The 23,739-nt window shown below is 34.5% G+C and overlaps 1 protein-coding gene across 1 annotated transcript; it reads right to left on the bottom strand.

Moving 5' to 3' along the window:
- Window positions 1–4,044: 4,044 nt before the first annotated feature.
- Window positions 4,045–7,583, bottom strand: LOC120079595 (FT-interacting protein 7). The gene has a single exon (XM_039033824.1). The coding sequence runs from the start codon at window positions 7,241–7,243 to the stop codon at window positions 4,202–4,204; it is 3,042 nt and encodes a 1,013-aa protein (XP_038889752.1). The 5' UTR covers window positions 7,244–7,583; the 3' UTR covers window positions 4,045–4,201.
- Window positions 7,584–23,739: the final 16,156 nt, after the last annotated feature.

Here is a 23,739-nt window from a genome sequence, read left to right as displayed (position 1 = left end):
TCCACTGGAATCCTCACATTTGGCTTCAGTTGTCTTTTGGTTGTCTACTATTTGATCAGCAGCTTTCTACTCTACTTGAGCCTCACGAACTAGCTGGGGAATATATTTCTTAAAATGTCCTGTCTGTCCATACTGGAAACAAACATTTCTACACTGTAACATGTCCCCGAGTGCTGCTTACCACAGTTCGCACAAGAGGGTGTCCTACTGATACTAGCTATAGACTCGCTAGTACGTCCATTTAATGATCTACTAGCTGACTCAGCTTCGGTTCTTGATCTTTTCCTACTTGAACCTTGCTGGCTCACGCTTCTCTGTCCCCTCATAATTGACTGTCCAGAGAATGGAGGCTTAAAACTCATAACTTTCAATTCTTTTGGAACTCTTTTTTTTTTTTTTTTTTTCCGCTATGATAGGAAAAGCGTACTACAACAACTCTGTAAACCTCTGCTCATATTCAGTGATCGTCATCGATCCTTGAATTAACCTGAGAAATTCATTATTGGGATTGGTGTCCTAATTCTCCCGGAGTCTCGTAGTTTGTAAACTTTTGTAGACATTGTTATTAATAAAATAAAAGTTATTTTATTTGCATTTACTCATATCTAATAAACAAAAATACGTGGTTATTGCATGTAAATTTAAGCATGTATATGAGAAATACAAGTGAATCATGCCTTAAGTAATAACCTAAAAGGTCTGTAGTATAAGGATAAAGAAGGGATACCTTATCTTGGTGATACTACAGATACGACCACTTTGTAGAGGTTTACAAGTGTTGTGAACTACTACAGATGGTCTGATCCTGACCATTCATGTAGAAACATACGAGTAGGGGTGTATTATACAAAGAGTTTGTATAAGACCGAACCAAGAGATGATTAGTCTCTTTATATAACGGCATTGATAATTGAGTCTTACATCTCACTATAACGACCATAGGTGACATGACCTTAATCTTGAGTGTTTTGGGAACTCTTGCCTTTGAGGGCGGTCCTTTGATTAGTTTGGGTGAGAGTGGTCATATTGCCAAGTCAACAAGCCTACATTTTTTGGGATATTTCTGATTAGAGAGCTAGGAATTCAGTTACACAATATGAAATTCACTCCTTCCCTGCAACAGGGGTTAAGTAGATAGATTGCTCTCTTAAGGGCTGATTCCCGGTCTTGAACACAGTGGCCACATCCTCTCTTTGGAAGAGAGGACCCAGGCATAGTAAGGCTATGACTTATTGTTCATTAGAGGAATCAGTGGTACTTAAGGAGTTAGATTTAACTATAGGGGAAAAACGGTAAATTAGCCCAGTTGTACTTACGAGCGATCGGTGAAGGGTTATTGCAATGTTGATTGGTTGATATAGACACGAAAATATATTTGTAGTGAGAAGAGTGCAGCTGTCGATCTTTAGTGGAGTGTCTGACAGTTAACAGATGGTGGATCCCGTGACTAAAAAGTTTAGTCAGTTATTCCAACGTGTAAATTTAATCCATGTGTGGTTCAACCTCATCGCATTACCCCCTGGCCACTAGCCAACCTCAACACATACTCACCTAGCAGCGCATGCCTCATGTGCCTAGTGCCAATGCCACCAATGCATGCCCAAGCACACACACAACCTTCCAACATGTAAGGCCTTCATGCCGCACCCGCCTACCACTCGACGCATGCTCCGACATCTCCACTTTTCCTCACATAAGCTCGTGGCCAACGCATAGTCTCACTTCCTGCACACTGGTCAGTGCACAACCTAGCCTTAACACCTAGGCTGCCTCGCTCATGTCGTGCAACCAACGCCTCAACAGCCTAACGCCCACACGCACTTGCCTTTCCGCATATAACACTAGCCTCCTAAGGCCTTGATCACCGCATGCCCCTTGCTAGCCTATAGAAAGCCCTCAACCAACACTTAACCTTGGCTGCCAGACACCACATGCTTTATGCGCCCATGCTTCACAAGCTTCATCACAAGGTTACACTTGGCTTCTACACTTAGCCAAATTTCTACTTGCGAAAACCAAACACCTTACTACCCGAGATCTCATTTCTCAAAACTCAAGACTTTTTCTTTCTTCTTTAATATCTTCATGCCCTTCCTTAATTTCTACTTGCGAAAGCCAAACACCTTACTACCTGAGATCTCATTTCTCAAAACTCAAGACTTTTCCTTTATTCTTTAATATCTTTATGCCCTTCCCTACAAATATAACATTAATTCATGTTTAACATACTTAACATATTAATGAACGTACTAAAGTAGGAAAAATAGGGTTTGGGGTCTACACATCATTTGTACTAGATACAAAGTGGGTCGTATCCAATAGTGTTACTAGAATAAAGTACCTAATCTTATTCATATACTATAGACTGTTTTGGATATTTACTTGAACTTGATCCACTTTGATGTCTCCACATAAAATCCAAGTATTCATGTAATAGCCATGAATCTTAATTTATTGGATTTAGTCATTACAAATGCAATTTACAAACTCAACAACAAATTTTATTGAATAAGTGTCAATAACATTGATACTAGAATATGTTTGACATTACAAACTACGAGTATTAAGACATACAACCCAACAACTAGGGCATATGAAGCCCTTATCTAACAATTCTTGGAACTGAATCTTATGCTCTTTCAATTCCACCGGAGCCATTTTATATGGAGCTTTCGAGATAGGAGCTATGTATGGGTTCAATTCGATAGCAAAATCTATCTCACCAAAAAAAAAAAAAAAGACTCTCAACCAACAACCCGAAACCCAATTTCAATTTTCTATAACTTTTAGAAAAATAGAAAACGAACTAACCCAAGAAAAAATGAATTTGAATTACCGTAATATTTCGGCATGTCACGGTTAAGAGGTAATATAGGAGGGGGTGTGACATCAACTGAAGAGATATAGTTCCACATGTAAGTTTGACTGGTGAACTGATTATCGTACTAACCAAATTGTTGATATTAGCAGTTCGGTCAGCGCGGTTCAAACTAATGGCAATTCATTATTGGTTTTCTACTTAACCAAAAATTTTTAGCTTCGATTTGTGTAAAATTGAGCCAAATTAAATCGTCTGCATCCTTAATAAGAATGACTATTGTGTAGGTTTCTTTGAACTATTTTGCTTCTCCTTTAATCTCTAAAAATTTTCTCTTTGCACATATTGAACTAGAGCATTTTATCATAATAATTGTACGATTAGGATCAATATAGTTTAAAATCTTGAAAGAACTCTTCAATTCGAAAACAATCATAGTTTAAGATTGCACGCACATACATGGTTAAGTCTAGATTATGGCTATGATCTCTACAATGATATGATATTTGTCCATTTTGACTATAAGTTCTCATGGTTCTACTTTTGGTATCTTCGTTAGGCTAACATGATTATTATTTTTCACTTATGTACTCTTGATCTTCCCCACTTATCTAACTAATGTGAGACTTTTATTACACTCACAATAATGATGCTCAATTGTCTTAAATTCATGTTTAGAGAGTAAAGCCAAATCATCCATATGAAAAGTGGGAGAAAATGAAACCATCAAGAGTTTGGAATGACTCTTACATGTGATCAATTCTCATTTAACACAACTTCAAATTAATAAACTCAATCGCCAAAGTGACTTATCTAACTAATTGACACGACCTTCCTTTTTAAGATAAATCATCTTTAGTATTTTTCTAATAATAATAATGATGCTAATAATAATAATAATAACTCAAGGTTATTTTTTAAGATCTAACACTTAGAAAATAAGCCGTATTCTAAGCAATGGAAATCAAGTAAGAATGATGAGTCGAACACATCTAGGCCTAGGGTGTATACTATTTATCATATCAAACCTTCCTTTTAATATTTGAATCATGCCTTTTAAAAAGCAAGAGAAGAATGATAAAAACAAAAGAATTTCTGATCAATAATGAATAATTGCATCAATAGGATTTTCCATGTGTGCATACAAGAAAAAACAATGGACATAATTTGCTCAAAGCTGAACTTAAAAAAAAAAAAAAAAAAAAAAAAAAAAAAAAAAAAAAGGCTCAAAGGTAAATACATATATTTTGTTATGATTTTGATAGTGTTTGAACTTATTGCAATATTATACTATTTAGTTCATAAAAATTAAACAAATAAGATGGATATAAAATAAACCGAAGTGATTTCATAGTGTCAGAGTGTGAGCCCCCTCTTTATAAATTACAATAACATCATATCCGCCTTTGATGGCAGCCGCTTGAAGAAATTGACAGGAACTGATGGTAACTTCCTCCTGAATCTCGGGTGCCGGAACAGATACAGTCCGATCAGAATCGCCACCACCTGAAACGGCGTAACGTAAATGAAAACCGCCCACATCAACGCGAAGATGATGAACAGTGCGGTGGCCCTCGGGTCTCTCCACCCCAGAATCGCCTGAGCTCTTTCCCCTTGCGTTGCCAAATCCCCCCCCACCGTCTGTACTTTTCCGGCCACACTCCTCAGACGGTCGTACCTCATCCTCACCGTGTCAATGTGCTTCGTCGTTGGAAAGTTGTCGAACTCTTCATCCAGCTCGTCCGGGTGAGTGTGCTCCGCCTGCGACAATCTCGCGTCCATGTGCGGCGGATACCTCGGCCGGAACCGGTAATTCCAAATTCCGATCACGAAGAGGTAGAGGAAGATGGTCGGGAGGATTAATTCGGGGTAACAAACAAGAATCAAGAACAGGACATGGACGAGGCAGGTCGTGATAGGGTTTTTCCAGATGCACACATCGTTGAACCATCCGTAAATTCCGGTGATTCCTGAGAGAAGCGACATTATGCGATTGAAATTCGCTTTGCTTCTTCTGAGACTGAACATGTGGTAATCGACATCGAGCATGTACTCCACCGCTTCTCGCCGGAGTGGGGGCTCGGCCCGGGACAGCCTTGCCGCCACTATGTTCATCGCGTGGAAGCGGAGTAGATCGATGTGGCGGACTGGGATTGGTTGTAGGTAGTGCATTTTGGGGAGCAATGGCTTCCCGTACTGTGTCAACATGTTGGCCCAGGCCGTGCAGGTGAATCTCAAAGCCAATTGAAGCTCTCCGTGCTTTTTCAGGCCAGAGGGCTGAAGAACCAATAAAGGGTAATAGTGCGTATATACTTTGTCGGTCTCTAATGTGGATAATCGAATCCTTACTTTTCCAATTCTTTGGTCTTTTGCGTCTTCTTTGCTTCCGTTTGTGTGAGCGTTGTCGAAAACCCCAATTGTGATTACAGTGCAAGGATCGTAAACTTCCCATGTGTACTGTTCGTTCCAGCGAGGGGCGAGGGTGTCTAAAAGAGTTCTGGTTCGAACCCATTTGTTGCCGTATTTGGCCACACAGTAAGCATCTGTGGTTCTTCCTTCTTTGCTTTTCATTGGTAGCAGATTCCGAGCGCTCAAAATACCTAGTTCGAGTACTCCGATGCTGTCTTTTCTGAGGACTTTGGAGGATGGTTGAAGATCGCTGCTGAAGTGGGTTGATTCGTCTAGAACATGGTACCCCGAGTCGATCCAGAGACGGACATGGATCTTGCTGGAGAATTTCTCCTTCTTTTTCTCTGTTTCCTCTAATTTAGCGATATATGGAGGGTGGAGATTGTACCAGCGGGCGTCTGGGAGTTTTGTGGACTCGATTCTCTGTGGAACTTCTCTTGATGGGACGATCACTCTTCCCAGAATCTCCCCTGTTCCTCTGTCTTCAACAGAGATGATGATGAAATCTTCAAATGGTTCGGATGCTACAAACATTAGCTCCTCGTTCCAAACTGGGTTGATCACTCGCATCTGAGAAGGTTTGGTTACTTTACCCTGATTGGAGAATTGTATTCTCACGAATGTATCTGGGGGCTTGGATTTGTCTGATGGGATGAGGTCTTGAGCTTCGATCACTTGGGCTCTTAGATAGTAGAGTTTAGGAGAGAAATAGACCTTTGATCTTGTGTTGGCAAGGTTGCCATGGCTGATGCTGTGAGCATCAGAATGCCAAGCATCAGGGAAACACTCATCAGCCTGAGTTCCCATCCAAACAGCAAGCATCACTTCCCCTTTTGCTTTGATCCCTTTCTTGTCCACCAGTTTGTACCATTGAGGAGCCAGTGGACTATCAGGAGGAACTCTCAATGGAACCTCAGGGATATCAAAGAAAACTCTTCCCACAAAATCATCTTTCCCCAAATCCTTGTCTTTCACAGTCACTTCCAGTAGACTTGCTTGCAATCTCTCTTTTGAGAAGGCAAAAATCTGCTTCCAAACTGGGTTTTGGTTCTTCTCCAAGTGCTTTGTGACCCCTTTGTAGTTCCCCACTTTCACTTCCACATAAGGGTCTAAACTCCCTGAAACATCCATGACAGGGAGATCTTTAGCTTTAACTACGTTTACATACAGAAAATGCATCTGCTCCACCATATCGTAGGTGCTGATGATCTTGTCTTTTCCTCTGTAGCCGTACCGCAATCTTGCTGCCAATGGGGGGCTGGTCTCCACCAATGAGTACTCTGGATTTTGCTTTGGAATTGGCAAATGCATTACTGTCGCCGGAGATGGACCTGCTTGAGCGAAGTCCATCCGGGTTGCCATTGGCGGTGGCCGCTTGAATTCTGTCGGTGGTGGAGTCACCGACGCCGCAGCCGCAGCAGGAGCTGTTCCTATGGAGTGGAAGGTCTTGACGTCCTTTTCCTTCTTCTTCTTTACCTTCGCACTCTCGTATCCATCACTGGGTACTTGCAGTTCCTCCTGATCGAATATGTTGGGATTGATTTCTTGCAGGGGGGTTTCGAAATGGGGAGTTTGTGGTGGCGCCGGATGAGTAGGAGGAGGAGAAGAAAAAGAAGACGAATCATCATCGTGAATTATAAACATTCGGAACCCAATATCGCCTTTGATATGAGAGAAAAGGCCACGTTTGTCAAGTGGGTATCTCTGGATATTAGCTTCCTGTTCAGAAAGAGGCACCGACATGCCGGAAATTCTGACACGGCCGAGAAAATCACGGCGGTGGCCGGATTTCCTCTCGTTATAAACAACGACATCGATGGTCTTGTTGGGAAAATCTTTGGGGTGGGAGATGTTGAAAAGGAGCTTCTCGTTCCAGTAAGGATTGAGGTCTCTGTGTTTGGTACGAGTCCTCTGTTTTTGATCGTCAAAATCGACCTCGACAAAGGGGTTGGCAGAGTCGCCATCTTTGGGCATGAGGTCGCCGGCGTCGAGGATTTCGACGACGAGCTTGGTCATGGCGAAGAGAAGGAGAGGAATTGGGATTGGGATCTAAATCTGTAACAGAGGAGTGAAGAAGAAGAAGAAGAGAGGTTGGTAGAAGGAAGAGTGAGAATAAAGAAGAGGAAGATGAAGATGAGAATGAGATGATCATTTGGGACTGTTGGAGTATGAAGACAGATACAGATGGTTTTAGAAAGAGAGGAGGAGAGGGTTTGGTTTGTTTGTTTGTTGTGGTGGTCTTAAAGTGGATGGTGACTTTATTTGACACAGATTCTTATTTCTAGTGTCCTCAAATCCTTTATCATCACCCACTCCTCTCCTCTTCTATGTGAATTTCAGAGTTTTCCCCCCTTTTTTTCCTTTTTTCTTTTTTCTTTTTTCTTTTTTTTTTTTTGGTACAGCATAGCATATTAGCAGTTACATAATTATAATAATTAATAGTGGGTGTTCAAAAAAAAGAAAAAAAAAAAGAATAATAAATAATGGTGGGGTTGATGAAAATAATGATTTAGGTAGAGGGGTAACGAGAATTATTATTATTATTATTATTTTGGAAGTTATTATTATTATTTAAAAGCATCTTTTATTTTTGATTAAATGATTTTTTTTCTTCAAGTACAACCCAACATTTGGGGAGGAGATTCCTTTAAACCTTCGGTCACGAGCATGTATAATGTGTATGTCTTACTTTGTATAGATTGGCAATTAATTATTAAATTTAGTTAACTATTTCTTTTTTTGAGTATATATTTATTATGCCATTCTACAAGTTTTAAAAAAAATCTCTGGATCTGTAGAATCATTGTTTATTTAATCATACTTTCCATTTAATAGGTGTATTGGCGAACTTCGTTATGGTGGAATTGTATCAAGCACCAAAATTTATTTAATATTAGTTAATAACCCAATCATCTTGTTATGTTAACATGAAGTAACCAAGTCAAAATTATTAGGCAAGAGTTGAGACTTGCTAGGAGATTTTAAAAGTACATGGTCCAACAAAGCTTAAAATATATTAGAAATTTAAAAAAATAAAAAAATTAGAACTTAAAATAGACATAATTTTAAAATTATACGTGGATTACATGTGATTAAACCTTTGGGTTAATAATAATTTGACAACAAATGTATAAAAAATTGTAGTCCTTTGCAAATAAAATCTTCTATTTTAGTAGAAGACCAAAAAATATATAATGAATTTAAATTCTAAGTGTTGAATAGGTAATTTTAATTAAATAATCTTTCTTATTGTTAGGGAAACCTCTTGTTCAACAAGATAATTTGAGTACCATTATTAAAATTCTTAATTTTCAAAACTGTTTTATATTTCGAATCAAGATCAAATGATTTTCTTCACCAACACCCGACTTACCCGAATGTCTCGTGGTAGCATAATGCAAGTCTTGGTTCCTCTATTTTATCATATATTTCTATTTTAAAAATAACTAAAAATAAATTCACACAAAACCAATAAAGGAAGATGTTCAAAAAATTAGAAAATAGTTTTATTAATCATAGGATATATGGTATTCTAAATCTATATCCTTGCATGTATGTGATTTACATTTAAGCATAAGATTGTAAACTTCTTGGCTGTCATAGTCATAGAGAGAGAGATCTAAATTAAATTATTCTTGTTATTGTTGATTTTTCTTTTAGAATATTGTTTTATTTAAACTTAAATCTAATTAATATTTATACTTTTGGTTAATAGTCACTCGATTAAAATAATTTTACAAATAATAACCTATGAACTCAAATTCAAAAAAGAAGAAAAAAAGAACTATACTTCATTAAAATTCTCATTTATTGCTAATTAAGTTTCACATTAGGGATGTACATGGGTGAGTTGGTTGAAGGTATTTTTTTGACCAATCTGAATAAAGTTTCTAACCCAACCCAAATCAATCCTTAAAATTCGGATTGGGTTGGATTTGGTTGGATTGTCAGGTTATAACTCATTTTTTTTTTTAATAAAAAAATATGTAAATTTATATACAACACATAATAACTAAAATCTCATAAAATTAAGATGCTAAATACTAAATATCTATGATATTTATTGTAAACTTTAAACAAAGCAAATATCATAGCAATTTAAAAAATATATATTAAAAATTCACAACTTAATCAATACAAAGTAATCAAATTTTAAACAAAGAATATATATATATTTGGGTTGCATTGGGTTAACCTAAATTTTTTTAGCCAGCCCACAATCCAACCTAACCTAAGAACAAAACTAACCCAACCCAGCCTTTATATTTTGGGTTAGGTAGTCCGGATTGTTCGAATTGTCGGATTATTTAAACATCTCTATTTTACACATAGAAATTTGAATAATAGACCAATTCATATTAGTGTGTAGTTAAGTTCAATTTCAAAACACAATATTCCATTTTGATTAATAGACATCTCCCTTTCAAAGAATTAGGCTGATAAGTATATAAATACTAATATAATTAGGGAGATTGTTAATTTATTTGGTCTAAATGTGAGCACTATTATAAATGATCATCATGCTTTTGTCCATGAAGAAAGTGGAAATGAAAAAGAAAAGAAAATTGGCCTTTAAAAATATTCACCAAAGATTCATCCTTTTAGCCAAAAGACAAATGAAAAAAGAATAGAGAGGAAAAGAAAATAGAATATCCTAAGAGTATTTTCTTTTTTGGTCTGCTTTGCATCAAATTCCTTTATATATGGTTTTGCCTTTTATAAAAGTTGAAAGAAGCAGCAAACTAACAAGGTGACACATATCAAGATGTTTATAATTCAAATCTCTCTCATCTTAATTGTTCTAAAAAATCTCTTGTTTTAATTTGTTTCTCGGATGGTTCCCCAACATTTTATGGTGTTGCTAAAAGACCCATTTGAGAGTTTTTTTTCCTCAAAGGTTTTTTTTTTAATTAAGTTAAATTTATCATTTTGAGTAAATCTTAAATTTAATATCTCTAAGTCAATATTATTAAAATTAGTTAATAATAATAATATTTTTCAACAGTAATTTTCATGCTAAAATGTACACTATATAAATAATTTTCCAAAATTTAGAGTGAAAATGTTGATAGATACTAAAATATTTATAACAAAATAAACAAGAAACTAACATCAGAGGCTAAATTTAAGATTGATCTAAAATAGAGACTAAAAACAATCCTTAAAGTATATGAGCTAAAATAGTATTTTAACCTAGTCTCAAAGTAAGGAGTCCAATGATATTTTAACCTAAGAATTATGATCAAGTTGATCAAAGAAATTAAATGATGTTATGCACTTAGAAGCTACTATTTTTGGCATTTTATCGAAAGAATATTGGTTAAAATACCGTTTTGGTCCATATATTTTAGGTTTCCATCACATTTCAGTTTCTATATTTTTAATAAATCATAAATTTAGTTCTACAAAACTAATATTTTTTATTTGAATTGATTAAAAATATTTTAAAAAATATATATTTATGATCCTTCACGTTTAACTTAAATTGCATTTGCGTCATTGAATTTTATTCGATGGTGGTTTGTTCGGTCGTGCGTCGTCTGAAACCAATCCTAGGTCTAGCATCGTTAGATATGGAATGAAGTCGTTCTAGATATGCAAGCACAAAATCTAAAATTTCATAAAAGAAGGAAAAAATCAACGTGGTAGGAGATGAAGAGTGTTGGAAACGACAGGACCCTCAGAACGACGAACAGTAAATCGTCAAGGTACGGCGGTCAAGCGAAGAGCAAAAGTTGCAAAACAAAAACTTGTTATAGGCTGAGTCACGGAGCTCGCTCTCTTTAAGACGTTTCGCGGCTCTGCCCACAGTGAGCAAGCAGGTTTGAAAAATGTCATGTCGTCCCCAGGATAAAACAGCCAAAATAAACCCAATTGAAAATGCACCGTTACCGACCAAAACATACATCTTTTCTAAACTCACTGCTCGGAAAGCCAAGATAGAGGAGGAGAGAAAAAATGAAGTGAGAAATGAAGAATGAATTCTGCTTTTTGAACTGCTGAAGGCCACACCTTTTATAGGCCTTCAGCGTCAAACCGTAGGGAGCGAAAAAGGCTATCACCACAGAACATGCGCGGACGAAATGAAATGGGCAATTTCATTAAATGGAGCGACTGTTTCCACCCTTTTTTCCGGTATAAAAAAATAAAATAACAAAAAATAACAAAAAATAATATTTTTATTAAAATTAATAATCACACACTCGCCTCGACCGACCGGACGGACGGCGGCACGCGTGTGGGACGTCCACCGAACCCACATTGGTCTATCTTCTCACTCCCTCCAAAACATGGGTTCCCCTTGGGGCCCAAATCCAAAACACAATATTGGAGTACATAAAGGAGACTTCCAACACTAAATTTTCCAATGTGGGATTCTCCAACCAAAATATTGGTTTCCTCTTGTTTTGAAAGTTAAATTTTTACCCAACAATCCCCTACTTGGAAATTTAATCAAAAAGAGAAAAAGAAAAAAAAATTCCATCGAGCAGTTTCAGTCTATACAACACTGTGCATAAGCAAAGGTGTCTTACGACTTGAACCTTTACAAAGTGTAGATGATTTAGAATATACTAGAGTAACCCTTGGTTTTGAACTCTATCTCTAACAGCGTCTCACACAAAGTGTTATTAGGGTGTAGTACGAAAGTTTGTGCTTTAAGGCCTAGCACGTGAATCTCGGTTTAGTGAATGCTCTAGAGAGTTTGCCTAAAAACTCCATAGGAAGCGACCCTCAATTCCACATTCACACAGGTGAGTCTATCAAGAGTACTCCTGTAGCTAGGAACCTCACTTGTCATCAAGTATAGATCTCATTAAGAACTGAGTTCAACCTTTCTTACGCTTCAAGATATCATGCTCAGACTTTAAGTCATAGGAATGGAACTCTGTGTTTGGTTTAGCATGTTTCACTATATATCACTCGTGGACAGTTATTACCCGTTGAACCTGTTTCTTGGGATCTCCAGTTTACAGGTTGGGTTTTCCTCACTGTGATTCATCTTTCTATAGGCATGAGTCCCATTTTTTCTGAGGTTCTGAAAACTTTTTCTCTAGCCAGTTCTTTCGTCAAAGGATTTGCCAAATTTTCATCAATCTGTATGTGATTCAATCTAATTGCACCAGTAGTGAGGGACTCTCTAATGGTACTGTGCTTACGACGTATTTTACGTCTCTTTCCATTGTAGTAGCGGTTCTGAACTTTTGCGATTGCTGCAGTACTATTGCAATGGATCAATATGGTTGGTACCGGCTTTTCCCATAAAGGAATCTCTGATAGCAAACTTCTAAGCCAGCCTGCTTCTTCACTAGCTGTCGCTAGTGCTATCATTTTTTATTCCATCATAGATTGGGCTAAAATAGTCTGTTTCTTGGACTTCCAAGAGACAGCTCCGCCAGCTATATTAAAAATATAACCACTTGTAACCTTTGAATCATCCGAAAGAGAGTTCTAATCAGCATCAGTAAACCCTTCCAGGACAACGGGAAACTTTTGATAATGTATTCCTAGGTTTTGGGTTTTCTTCAAGTATCTCATTACCCTTTCTATAGCAATCCAATGCTCTTTACTATGTCTGCTTGTAAACCTGCAAAGTAATCCTACATCATAAGCTATGTCAGGCCTAGTGTAGTCGGCAACATATCTAAGATTGCCTATGATACTCGCATACTCAGATTGATTAACACTGTCACCAGTGTTCTTGAACAACTTGACAATAGGGTCATAAGAAATACAAGCTGATTTACACTCAAAGTAATTATATTTCTTTAGAATCTTTTCTATATAGTGAGATTAATCCAAAAAAAATTCCTTTTTCAGACCTATTTATTTGTATGCCTAAGATTACACTAGCTTCTCCTAAATCTTTCATGTCGAAGTTCGCACTCAATATTGATTTTACATCATTTATAACGTGCAAGTTCGACCCAAAGATCAATAAATCATCTACATATAGACACAAGATAGTGCAGAGGTTATTATCAAACTTATAGTAGTTGCATTGTCACTTTCATTGACCTTGAAACCTTTAGATAGGATAAAGTTGTCAAATTTTTCATGTCATTGCTTAGGAGCTTGTTTAGTCCATAGAGAGATTTTTCTAATTTACACACCTTATTTTCTTGACCATGGAAAACGAAACCCTCAGGTTGTTCCATGTATTTATCTCTTCTTCAAGCTCACTGCTTAGGAAAGCGGTTTTTACATCCATCTGATGTACTACAAGGTTATAAAGGGCAGCGAGAGAGAACAGGACACGGATAAAGGTAATTCTAGGGATAGAGGCGAAGGTGTCAAAGAAATCTACGTTTTCTTTTTGTCTAAAGCTCTTTGCTACTAACCTGGCATTAAATTTGTTGACAATCCCATCCTCTAAGTTTCCTCCTCAAGATCCATTTGCACCCTATTTCCTTACATCCTGGGGGTAGATCTACTAAGTGCCAAGTCCTATTTGACTCAAGTGAGTCCATCTCATCATTTATGGCTTTTTGCCATAGGTTGGCATCTACTGAGGACAGAGCAGCTCTCAGATCTTTAGGGTCTTCTTCTACATTGTAGGTCAGGAAGGAATTTCCGAAATCTTAGGCGGTTCTAGCTCTTTTGCTTCTTCTAAGTTTTGGGTCAGTTTCCTCTCTAGGGTTAGGATTTCTAACTAGGGTTATACTACATGATCCAAAACCCCACTATTCCTTGATTTAAAGGGAAATCTATCTTCAAAGAAGTCGGCATCATTTGACTCAATGATCACTTGGTCCTGTAGATCATAGAACCTGTAGGCTTTACTATTTTAAGACATAACCTATAAAGACACACTCGTAAGTTCTACTAGCCAACTTTCTCCTTTTTGGGTCTGGAATCCTTACAAAGGCTAGACAACCCCAAGTTCTAAAGTATCCGTTTGGTTTCTTATTCTTGAGAATTTTGTAAGGCGAAGTTTTGTTTTTAGATTTTGGGATTCTATTTAGGACATAACACACGATAAGGATAATTTCACCCCACCAATAAGACGCGACTCCTGAACTAAGTAAAATAGCAACTACTAGCTCAGCTAAAGTTCTATTTTTCCTTTCGGTTTTTCTGTTCATTTCAGGAGAATAAGGTGTGGTCTTTTCGTGTATTATTCCATGTGAGTTAAAAAACAACTGTCTGAGTCATACTCGGTTCCTCTATCACTACGAAGTCTTTTAACCTTTCTATTAAACTGATTCTCTATTTCAAAAACAAAAAGTTTGTAGGCATAAAAAATATCACTTTTTTTTTCCAGCAAGTATACAAAAGTAAAATCAGAGAAGTCATCAATAAAAATAATGAAATATCTTTTACTGTTCCTAAGTCAAGATGCCGTCAAATTCACAAACTTCAGAATAAATAAAATATAGAGGCTCAGAATTCCTAAGTACAGATTTATGCGGAGTTTTAGTAATTTTAGCCTGACTAAATACTCGCATTTATCAAAACCATTCGTGGATAACTTAGGTATCATTTCTAGCCTAATCATGTTACTAATTAAATTCTTATTCACATGACAGAGTCTAGCATGCCAAATATTCATAGAACACAATATATACACAGAAGATTTCATTTTATTAAGGTCTAAATTTAATTTGAACATTCCCTCAGTTGCATACCTTTTCCCTACAAATACATTATTTTTNGCCCCTATAGTTTGAGTAAACTCGGCTTTTTTGAGGAGATAGCTCGAAACCAAATTCTTTCTTATCTCCGGAGTATGTAGAACGTCCTTCAACGTGAGGGTCTTCTCAGAGGTAAACTTCAGTTCCACCTCACCGATTCCAGCAACTTTCGTGGAGTGATCTCCCAATAGAATATTCTTATCCTTAGTTTCAGTATAAGTTTTAAATAGACTAAGGTCGTGACAGACATGACGCATAGCGTTAGTATCTATCCACCACCCTTTACAACCACCGATCACATTTACTTCTGTGATCATGGCGACTAATGGTTCTTCTATCAAGTTCGCCTGACCAGTAGGATGATGCATGTTCCTACAGTTCCTAGCTATGTGCCTAGGTTTATTACAATTAAAGCAAAGGAATTGTACCGTTTCTCCGGAAGGGGGCTTCTGTTTTTTTTTTTTGTTAGTTCTGGTTGCTGGAGCCACGGTTCTGACCTTTCTTCTTTGTCCTCTTATATTTTTGCTTAGGTTTTACCACGGCAGAGGCGGGTTTCCCAGGTACTACGTTCACCTCCTCTCTCTAGTCCTGCTTTTGAGCTTCCTACTCAATCCTTAGCTGGGTTATAAGACTCTTCAATGAGAACTCCTTGGTCTCATGCCTCAAGGTGTTCTTAAAGTCCTTCCACAAAGGGGGCAGTTTATCAATAATAACAGCAACTTGGAATTGTTCGTCTAGAGGCATACCTTCAGTAGTTATCTCGTGGGCTATCTTCTGGAGTTCATGGGATTGGGTCTCTACGGATTTTCATCCGTCATCTGGAACTTGAGATAACGGCTAACAACATATTTCTTCGACCCGGCCTCCTCGGTGCCATACTTCTTTTGCAAGGCATCCCAAACCTCCTTCGCTGTCTTCATTGTATTGTAGTAGTCATACAGATCATTAGTCAAATCATTTAAAATGAAATTCTTACAGAGAAAGTCTTTCTCCTCCCAGTCAGTAGCTTCTTTTATCTGTTGTTCAGTTGGTTCTTCTAAAGAGATGATCAGCTTAGCTCTAGTACAAGTTTCGGCAACTTTCTTGACGGTGAGAAAGAAGAGCATATTTTGCTTCCGCCGGAATGGACAGTTGAGGTCAAATATCATAACGTCATTGTTGCTAGTGAGGGCCATTGATGATGTGGCAGCAACGTCTTAAAATTGTTTGAAACAGTAGGACCCTCAGAACGACGAATAGTAAACCGTCAAGACACGGTGGTCAAGCGAAAAGCAAAACCTGAAAAAAAAAACTCGTTATAGGCTGAGTTGCAGAGCTCGCTCTCTTTAAGACGTTTCACGACTCTTCCCAAGTGTGCAAGCAGGTCTGAAAAATGTCACGTTGTACCCAAGATAAAACAACCAAAAGAAACTCGATCGGAAATGCACCGTTACCGACCGGAACATACACCCTTTCTAGACTCACTGCTCGGAAAGCTAAGATGGAGGAGGAGAGAAAAAATGAAGTGAGAAATGAAGAATGAATTCTACCTTTCGAACTGCCGAAGGCCACGCCTTTTATAGGCCTTCAGCGTCGAACCGTAGGGAGCGAAAAAACTTCGTCAAATGGAGCAATCGTTTCCTCCCTTTTTTTCGGTATAAAGAAATAAAATAATAAAAAATAATATTTTTATTAAAATTAATAATCACACGTGCGCCACGCCACGCTCGACTGATCGGGCGGCGTGCGAGTGGGACGTCTACCAAACCCACATTGGTCTATCTCTTCACTTCCTTCAAAACATGGGTACCCCTTAAGGCCCAAACCCAAAACACAAGATTGAAGTACATAAAGAAGACTTCCAACACCAAATTTTCCAATGTAGGATTCTCCAACCAAAAGGTTGGTTCCCTCTTGTTTTGAAAGTTAAATTTTCACCCAACAAAGAGGAAGACTTTATTTATCCCAATGAAAAATGAGTTGAGAAGAAGGGAAAAAAAAGGAGGAAACCTAAAAAGTAGGTGGTAGACGAAGGGGCGATGACAACCATGGATGATAAAGAAGGTGGAAGGAGGGAGAAAGAAGATGTTGGGTCAAATTTTATTTAAACAAAAAAAAAAAAAAAATCAAAAGGGAACCAACCTTTGGTTTGGAGAATCACACATTGAACAATTTTGAAAATGAAGTCTCCCTTATATACTACAACCTTGGGCTATGGGTTTGGGCCCTAAGAGGTACCCATGTTTTGGAGGAAGTAAAAAAATTCGGCCTTATAAGATGCAAGAGAGAGACAAGAGAACAAAAAAAGAATTTTTTTTTTAAAAAAAATTAAACTAATATTAAAAATATATTTTTTTGCCACATTAGCTAAAAAGATGAATCCCATGAAGCGTTTAATCGCTTTTGTCCAATTTTATTAAATGAAAATTTTATAGAACAAAATACAATTATGAAGTTAAACATGATGTGATAGAATTATTAAGGGAGAAGAATATAACAATTACCTTTGAAGAACCTCTTCTACATATCTTTTTTCAGTCTTGGAAAAGAAGGCAACACGATCAAAAGGAGACACGATCACCGATTTTCTCTGCTATTCTCTTTGGACAAGAAGGATGGTGGGATCCTTTTTGGAAGTCAAGGGAATGGATATAATTTTTTGTCAGAGAACTTTACTCTATAAGCATGAGAGCAAGAGAGTGAGAGAGATAGGTCAGAATTTTTTGTAGAGAAATCTTCAGTATTGATCAACCTTCCAAATGCCTACAAATTGCAACTCCCCTTACCCCACTAAACCACTCTCTTGCAAAGCAGGGGAGTTATTTTTTAAATTAATTTAAATTAATAAATCCAATTTTATTAATCTATTTAAATATCATATATTTAAATTAATGTACATTAATGTATATATAAATCATATTCTAATGTATATAATCTATAGGTTTAATATGAATCCCAATTCACATTAATTTTAAATTATAGTTTAAATATAAATTCAATTCATATTAAATTAGTTTTTGAATCTTATTAAAATATTAATACTCCCATATTATATAGTTTAATTTGAATCTTATTCAAAATTAACTTTATATTATAATGTATCAATATATACATTACATTGATTGTATCATATACAATTTAATTTCCTTAAAAATAATTTGAACATTTCAGATTTCTTCCACTTTAAAACCCTTATTAAATCTATTTGAAAACTAGCAGAAGGATCTAATGGACCTACAATCATAAGCTTCAATGATACATGATTAATTAATTTAACTCTTTAATTAAATTAATCACCATTCATTAACTATAGAGCACTCCGTTGAAGGCCCATAGCTGCACTTCTATGAACTTCAGTATATTTTATGTGTCCACTGATTTAACCATATTAAGTAAGTTATTCCTTCACAGATTATTCGTAGTTATAGCTAGGTCAAATTACCATTTTACCCCTATAATTATCTCGTGCACCTTAAGTACCACTGATCCTTTAATGAACAATTCTATTTATGGTTCAACCATAAATAAAGTCCTTCTTGGGCTAGTAGAGGGTGAGATCTTATTATTCAAGTCCTAGAATTAGCACTTAATGGAATAACATATCTACTTTCCCTAAAGTCAATAAGGAGTGAACTCCTTGTGGAAGCTCTATTCCTAGCTCCTCAGCCAATATCATTCCAAAATAGTAAGCAGATTGAGTCAGTAGCTAAGGCCACCCCTCACGCATACAAATCAGAGAAAGACCTTCATGAACAAAAGTTCATAACTCACTAAAGATTGAGATTGAGTTACATGGTTTTTATATGATATATAAATCTCTTCAATTTAACGGTGTAACAAAGAGAGATTATATTTCATGGCCAGTCTTATACAGACTCACTGTATAGATACACCCACTTACATGTCATCATATGAACGATTTGAATCAAATCGTTTGTAATACTTACAACAATTGTACCATTTACAATGTGAGCCATATTCATAGTCTTACCAAGATAAGGTACCCAACCCTATCCATATACTATAGCCTTGTAGGTTATTCCTTAAACACGGCCCACTTGTATGTCAACTACATACTAACAACCTCGGATCTTAGGCTCCGTTTGGGACTGTTGTAGTTTTAAAAATAATTGCTGATAGTTGTTTTTAGAAAAATCAGTTGTGAAAAGAAGTAAAATTGTGTTTTGTAAATTTCAGTTTAACCTTAAAAAGGTAGGTTAGAATGTTTGGTAAATAAATAAATAATTATTTTATATATAATAACTAAAAGAGATTTATAATCAACTTTTACTTTATCATTTTTTTTTTTTGTAATTTAATATTTTAAATCATTGTTTAGTATGATAAATGTTTTTTGTTATAGATTAATTTTTAAATAATAAGGAAAATATTTTTATTTAAAAACGATCAATATGGTATACTTTTTTTAAAAAACGATGCATTTAACTCATGAAAAATAGAAAATAAATTTGATTACGTGAGAAATAGATAAATATATAAATAAATCTTCTTTTTAAAGTATAAAATTAAAAACCAAATATTAATTAAAAATTCTACCTGATTTTAGGAGAATCTAAAAGCAAATAGGATACTACTCCCTTAGTTTACTACACAGCTAATGCAATGTCAAACGTAACATTAATTTATTGGATTTGAGTTATGCAAATAATAAATATCACGTCTGTTTATTTCGAATAAATAATACTTTATTCCGTGAACAATTTGTTTACAATTTATAGACTACGAGATTTAGGACATTAATCATAACATCAACTTTTTTAAAAAAAGTATTATATTTTAGTCACGTCAACTTAAAAATAATTATAAAAAAGTAGTCTAGACAGCCTTATGTAACAAAGCTTATTAGAATGACCAAATTAACAATATATGTCACACGATAAGGATAAAAGATGAGATTATTCCAAGCCTCAAAAGCTAAAATATCGAGTTTTAAAATTTGTAGACTCAAATGCAATCCAAGTTAAATCTTATGGACCAAAAATATAATTTTTCTAAAATAATAATAATAATTTTTATATAATAAATGACACTACGTGAATATGTTCCAAAATTATAAAGAGATGAATGTTAATAGATACTAACTTTTTTTTTAAAAAAAAAAAAAATAGCAACAACAATAAACAATGTTAATAAATGACACTGGGAATATGTTCCAAAAATAAGTTTTTTTCTTCTAAAAAAAATTAACAATAAACTAATAAGATAGACTATTTTAAAGATTTATTAAAAATATAAGGAATAAAATTATACATTTAAAAGTAAATAGATCAAAATAGAATAGAACCTAAAGTATGAGATCAAAATTGTATTTTAATCTAGAAATAAAACTTATTATGGAAGGAAAAAAATAAAATAAAATTTAAAAATATTTTAATCTTGTTATCTAGGGCAATAATTCAATTCCAACTCTAAATTTTTACTTTCATCAAATTGTATTGGGTCTGATGTGTTTCTCCGCGATTTTAGGTGGCTTGAGACTTCTTGAATTTAGGTTGGTTTAATCCTTGGGATCTGTTTATTAAGTTATGTTTTCAAGAGTTTTTTGAGTGACTTTGGTTGTACTGTTTGTCTTAGCTTTTATGAACGATGAAAATATTCGTGGATATGTCAATATATCCGTAAATCGAAAAGTTTGATGTCGATGTTAAATATCCATGGATATCTCCAATTTTTTTTATAAACGCTCGTAAAACATATAAAATGTCATCTATTTAGTCTAATATGAATATGACTACTAATAACAATATGCATAATTTAGTTTTGGAATAAAAACAATTTAATTATTATCTACATAATGTTTTTTAAATTTTGTGACTAACAAAATTATTTGCCAATATTAATATTTTATCGATATATTGTTGATATATCTGTAAAATTGAAATCTCAATATCGATATCGACATCGATATTTTAATCCTTGATTTCTATCTCTTGTGGATCTGTGATTGTATTGTGTTTGTGTCTTCACCTTAAATTGTGAGATCTCTTCTCCGTTTGAAACTCAATACCTTTGGATAAAAAAAATAAGTCAACATAATATGACATATTAAAGGCATTCATTTCACCCTTAAAAAAAAAGATGTTAATTCCACGATCATTCCAATTTATGGTTTAATTTGATAAAATTAAGTGTTTAAGATTAAAATTGAATAATTAAATAAAATATAGGAAAATTTCACAAATAGAAAAAAATCTCAAACTATTCGCAGAAATAGAAAAAGAAATACTGATAAACACTTAAAACTTCTATTGACCTCTCTTATTTTTTTATTTTTAAAAATCTCCCTAAAATATATGAGTAAAATATTATTATATAAATTCTTTTGATAAAATTGAAAAGGTAAGATTAAATTAACTCATCTAAAAAATTATGTTAAATTATAATTTTAGTCCTGATTTTTTTTTAAGTTTATGTCTATTTAAACTTAAATAGTTTTCATAGGTCATTGAACTTTCAGGTGTGCGTTTTTTATCTTAAATTTCAAGAATTATCTAAATGTACTTAAACTTTCAATTTTATATTCAATTGGTTCTTGAAATTTTATTTTTTGTGAAATAAAACTTTGACCTATTTGACATTTTGTTATAAAAAAAAATTTATGGACCTACTAGATATTTATTACTTAACTTCAACGGAAAGACTTTTTTTTTTTTTTAAATTGAACGGTTAACATCTAATGAACATAAAGTTCAATAAATTAGTTAATTTTATTTCTTTAATATGACAGGAATTCATTAAATATTCTAAAATTAAAGGAATTTTTTAGACATAAATTATACATTTGAAACTTATTATAGTTTCTAAAGTAATATTCTTTATAAATAACAAAAGCGTAGTTCAATTAGCATAGTGTTCATACTATCGACTTCGAGGTTAGATGTTCGATTCCTCCATCCCACACTTTAATAACAATACCTTTAAAATAATAATAATAATAATAAAAAAGTAATATTCCTTTTAGACACAAGTTCAAAATTGAACTAAAAAAATCCCCTGTTTCTTTTGGGGATTTTTCTTTCTTTTTTTTTTTTTTTTGGAGCAAGTACTTGTTTTTAGTTCAATCGTTATGGGCCATAACTTATGGCTAAGATTTCATTATTGTAAAGCTAACTTGAGAGTTGCAGGGTTGGAAAGTGTGTCCCAGCTCCTCCAAAAGTTGCCCTTCTTTGCCTTTCTTAAGGATAGATTTGCTGACGTGGCACATCTAAACTGCACCCTACTCTCACGGAATCAGACAATATGGTCTATTGAGTCTAAGTTGGGATCGATCTATTAAGAGCCCGCCACGGGGTTTTTTCTAGTGATATCCACGGTGCGAGGCGGGATGGGGAAAGCTTCCTTATCTTCATGCTGCCCCCTATTTCATTTCTAGTCCATGTAGAAACATTTTTTCCTTTATTTTTTTAATATATTCATTTTTAGCAATTTTATTTTCTCAACCAAATAAAATTATATATATTAAATGAGTTATTTCCAATAAATTTTTCATTCAAAGAAAATAGTATAAAATTTATTATAAAAATAATACTATTGTATATGTACAAATATAATTTAATCCTATAATTTCTAAAAGTTAAAATTTAAATATTACAATAACATAGTCAAGCTTTCCATTTAAATACTACAAGCTTAAGTAAAAAATCTTAAATATTAAAACAATTTAGAAATATATTAAAGTACGAAAAAGTTGAAATGAAAATTGGAAAATAACTAACTTTTTATACCACAATTTTTTTTTGTAAAGATATTTATAAGTTAAAATAATAATAATAATTATTATTATTATTATAACCATATAATAATTATAATATTATTATTATTATAAATTATATTCTATTTAATAATAATAATAATAAGTAATTATTATTATATAAATATAATTATATAATATATTCATCGGGACAGGGCGGGGACGGGGGCGAGGAATACAATCCCCGTCTCCATTCCCATTTAGCCGACGGGAAAAAAATCATCCTCGCTCCCTCCCCATTCCCCATCTAATTGGAGATTCCTCGTCCTATTCGGGACCGGGGTCCACGAGGTAAATGGACATCCCTAGTTATTTCACGAAGGACATATATATATTTTTAAAAAAGACAGAAATAGGGTGGCAAAGGGGTAAGAAAATCGTGTAAGGAGTCCACGATTTCCTTACCCCTGTACAGAGTCCACGATTTCCTCCAATAGAACTTTGCTGCATCTCATCTACCATGAAGACAGTCATGTCCACTTGACTCGTGCACAAGTAAAGTAAAACTCGTGTACCACGTGCATGAGTTTCATTTTTTCTTTTAAAAAAAATAAATTTAAATTTAAATGTTGTCTAGAAAAAGAAGTTTAAATTATTTTTGTTTATGTTTATAAAACATTAGAGCATGTAATTTGATACATAATTGAAAAAATGATTAATCAAATTCATATGGCACACAATGGTTGTCTTCTCTCACGTTGGCCATAACAAAGTACAAGAATCTGAAAGTGTTGTTGATTACATCATCATACAACATAACTGAAAAAATAAATAATAAAATTTTTACCATGCAATAATAACAAGTGCCATAAGGTGTGATATATCTTCTTGTAATTAAGTCATACTAAGATAAATAGTCGTTCGATACAACTAATCCATCTACTACATCTTTTCCTACATAATGATCATGACATATACGCCATGATGATAAGTAATCGATATGCAGTTGTCACCATTCTTAGAAATGCTTACCTCTTAAGTCAATTTGATGTAGTTAGGGGATCCGTATAACACAATGGTGACACCATTTGTCGCAATCCAAATTGTCTTAGCACTCGATTTGGTTGATGTCATTCTACGATATGAAAACATATAAGAAGGCTTGGCTCAACTGTCAACCAAAATGACCA

The sequence above is a fragment of the Benincasa hispida genome, chromosome 6, assembly GCF_009727055.1.
Source record: "Benincasa hispida cultivar B227 chromosome 6, ASM972705v1, whole genome shotgun sequence".
In the NCBI taxonomy this organism is placed as follows: Eukaryota; Viridiplantae; Streptophyta; class Magnoliopsida; order Cucurbitales; family Cucurbitaceae; genus Benincasa; species Benincasa hispida.
Note: the sequence above shows the minus strand (reverse complement) of the source record. Positions and strands in the feature narration are given on the sequence as shown.

Bases quoted from the DNA above. Each gene is read 5' to 3' on its own strand.
- LOC120079595 (XM_039033824.1), bottom strand. From the start codon at position 7,243: ATGACCAAGCTCGTCGTCGAAATCCTCGACGCCGGCGACCTCATGCCC.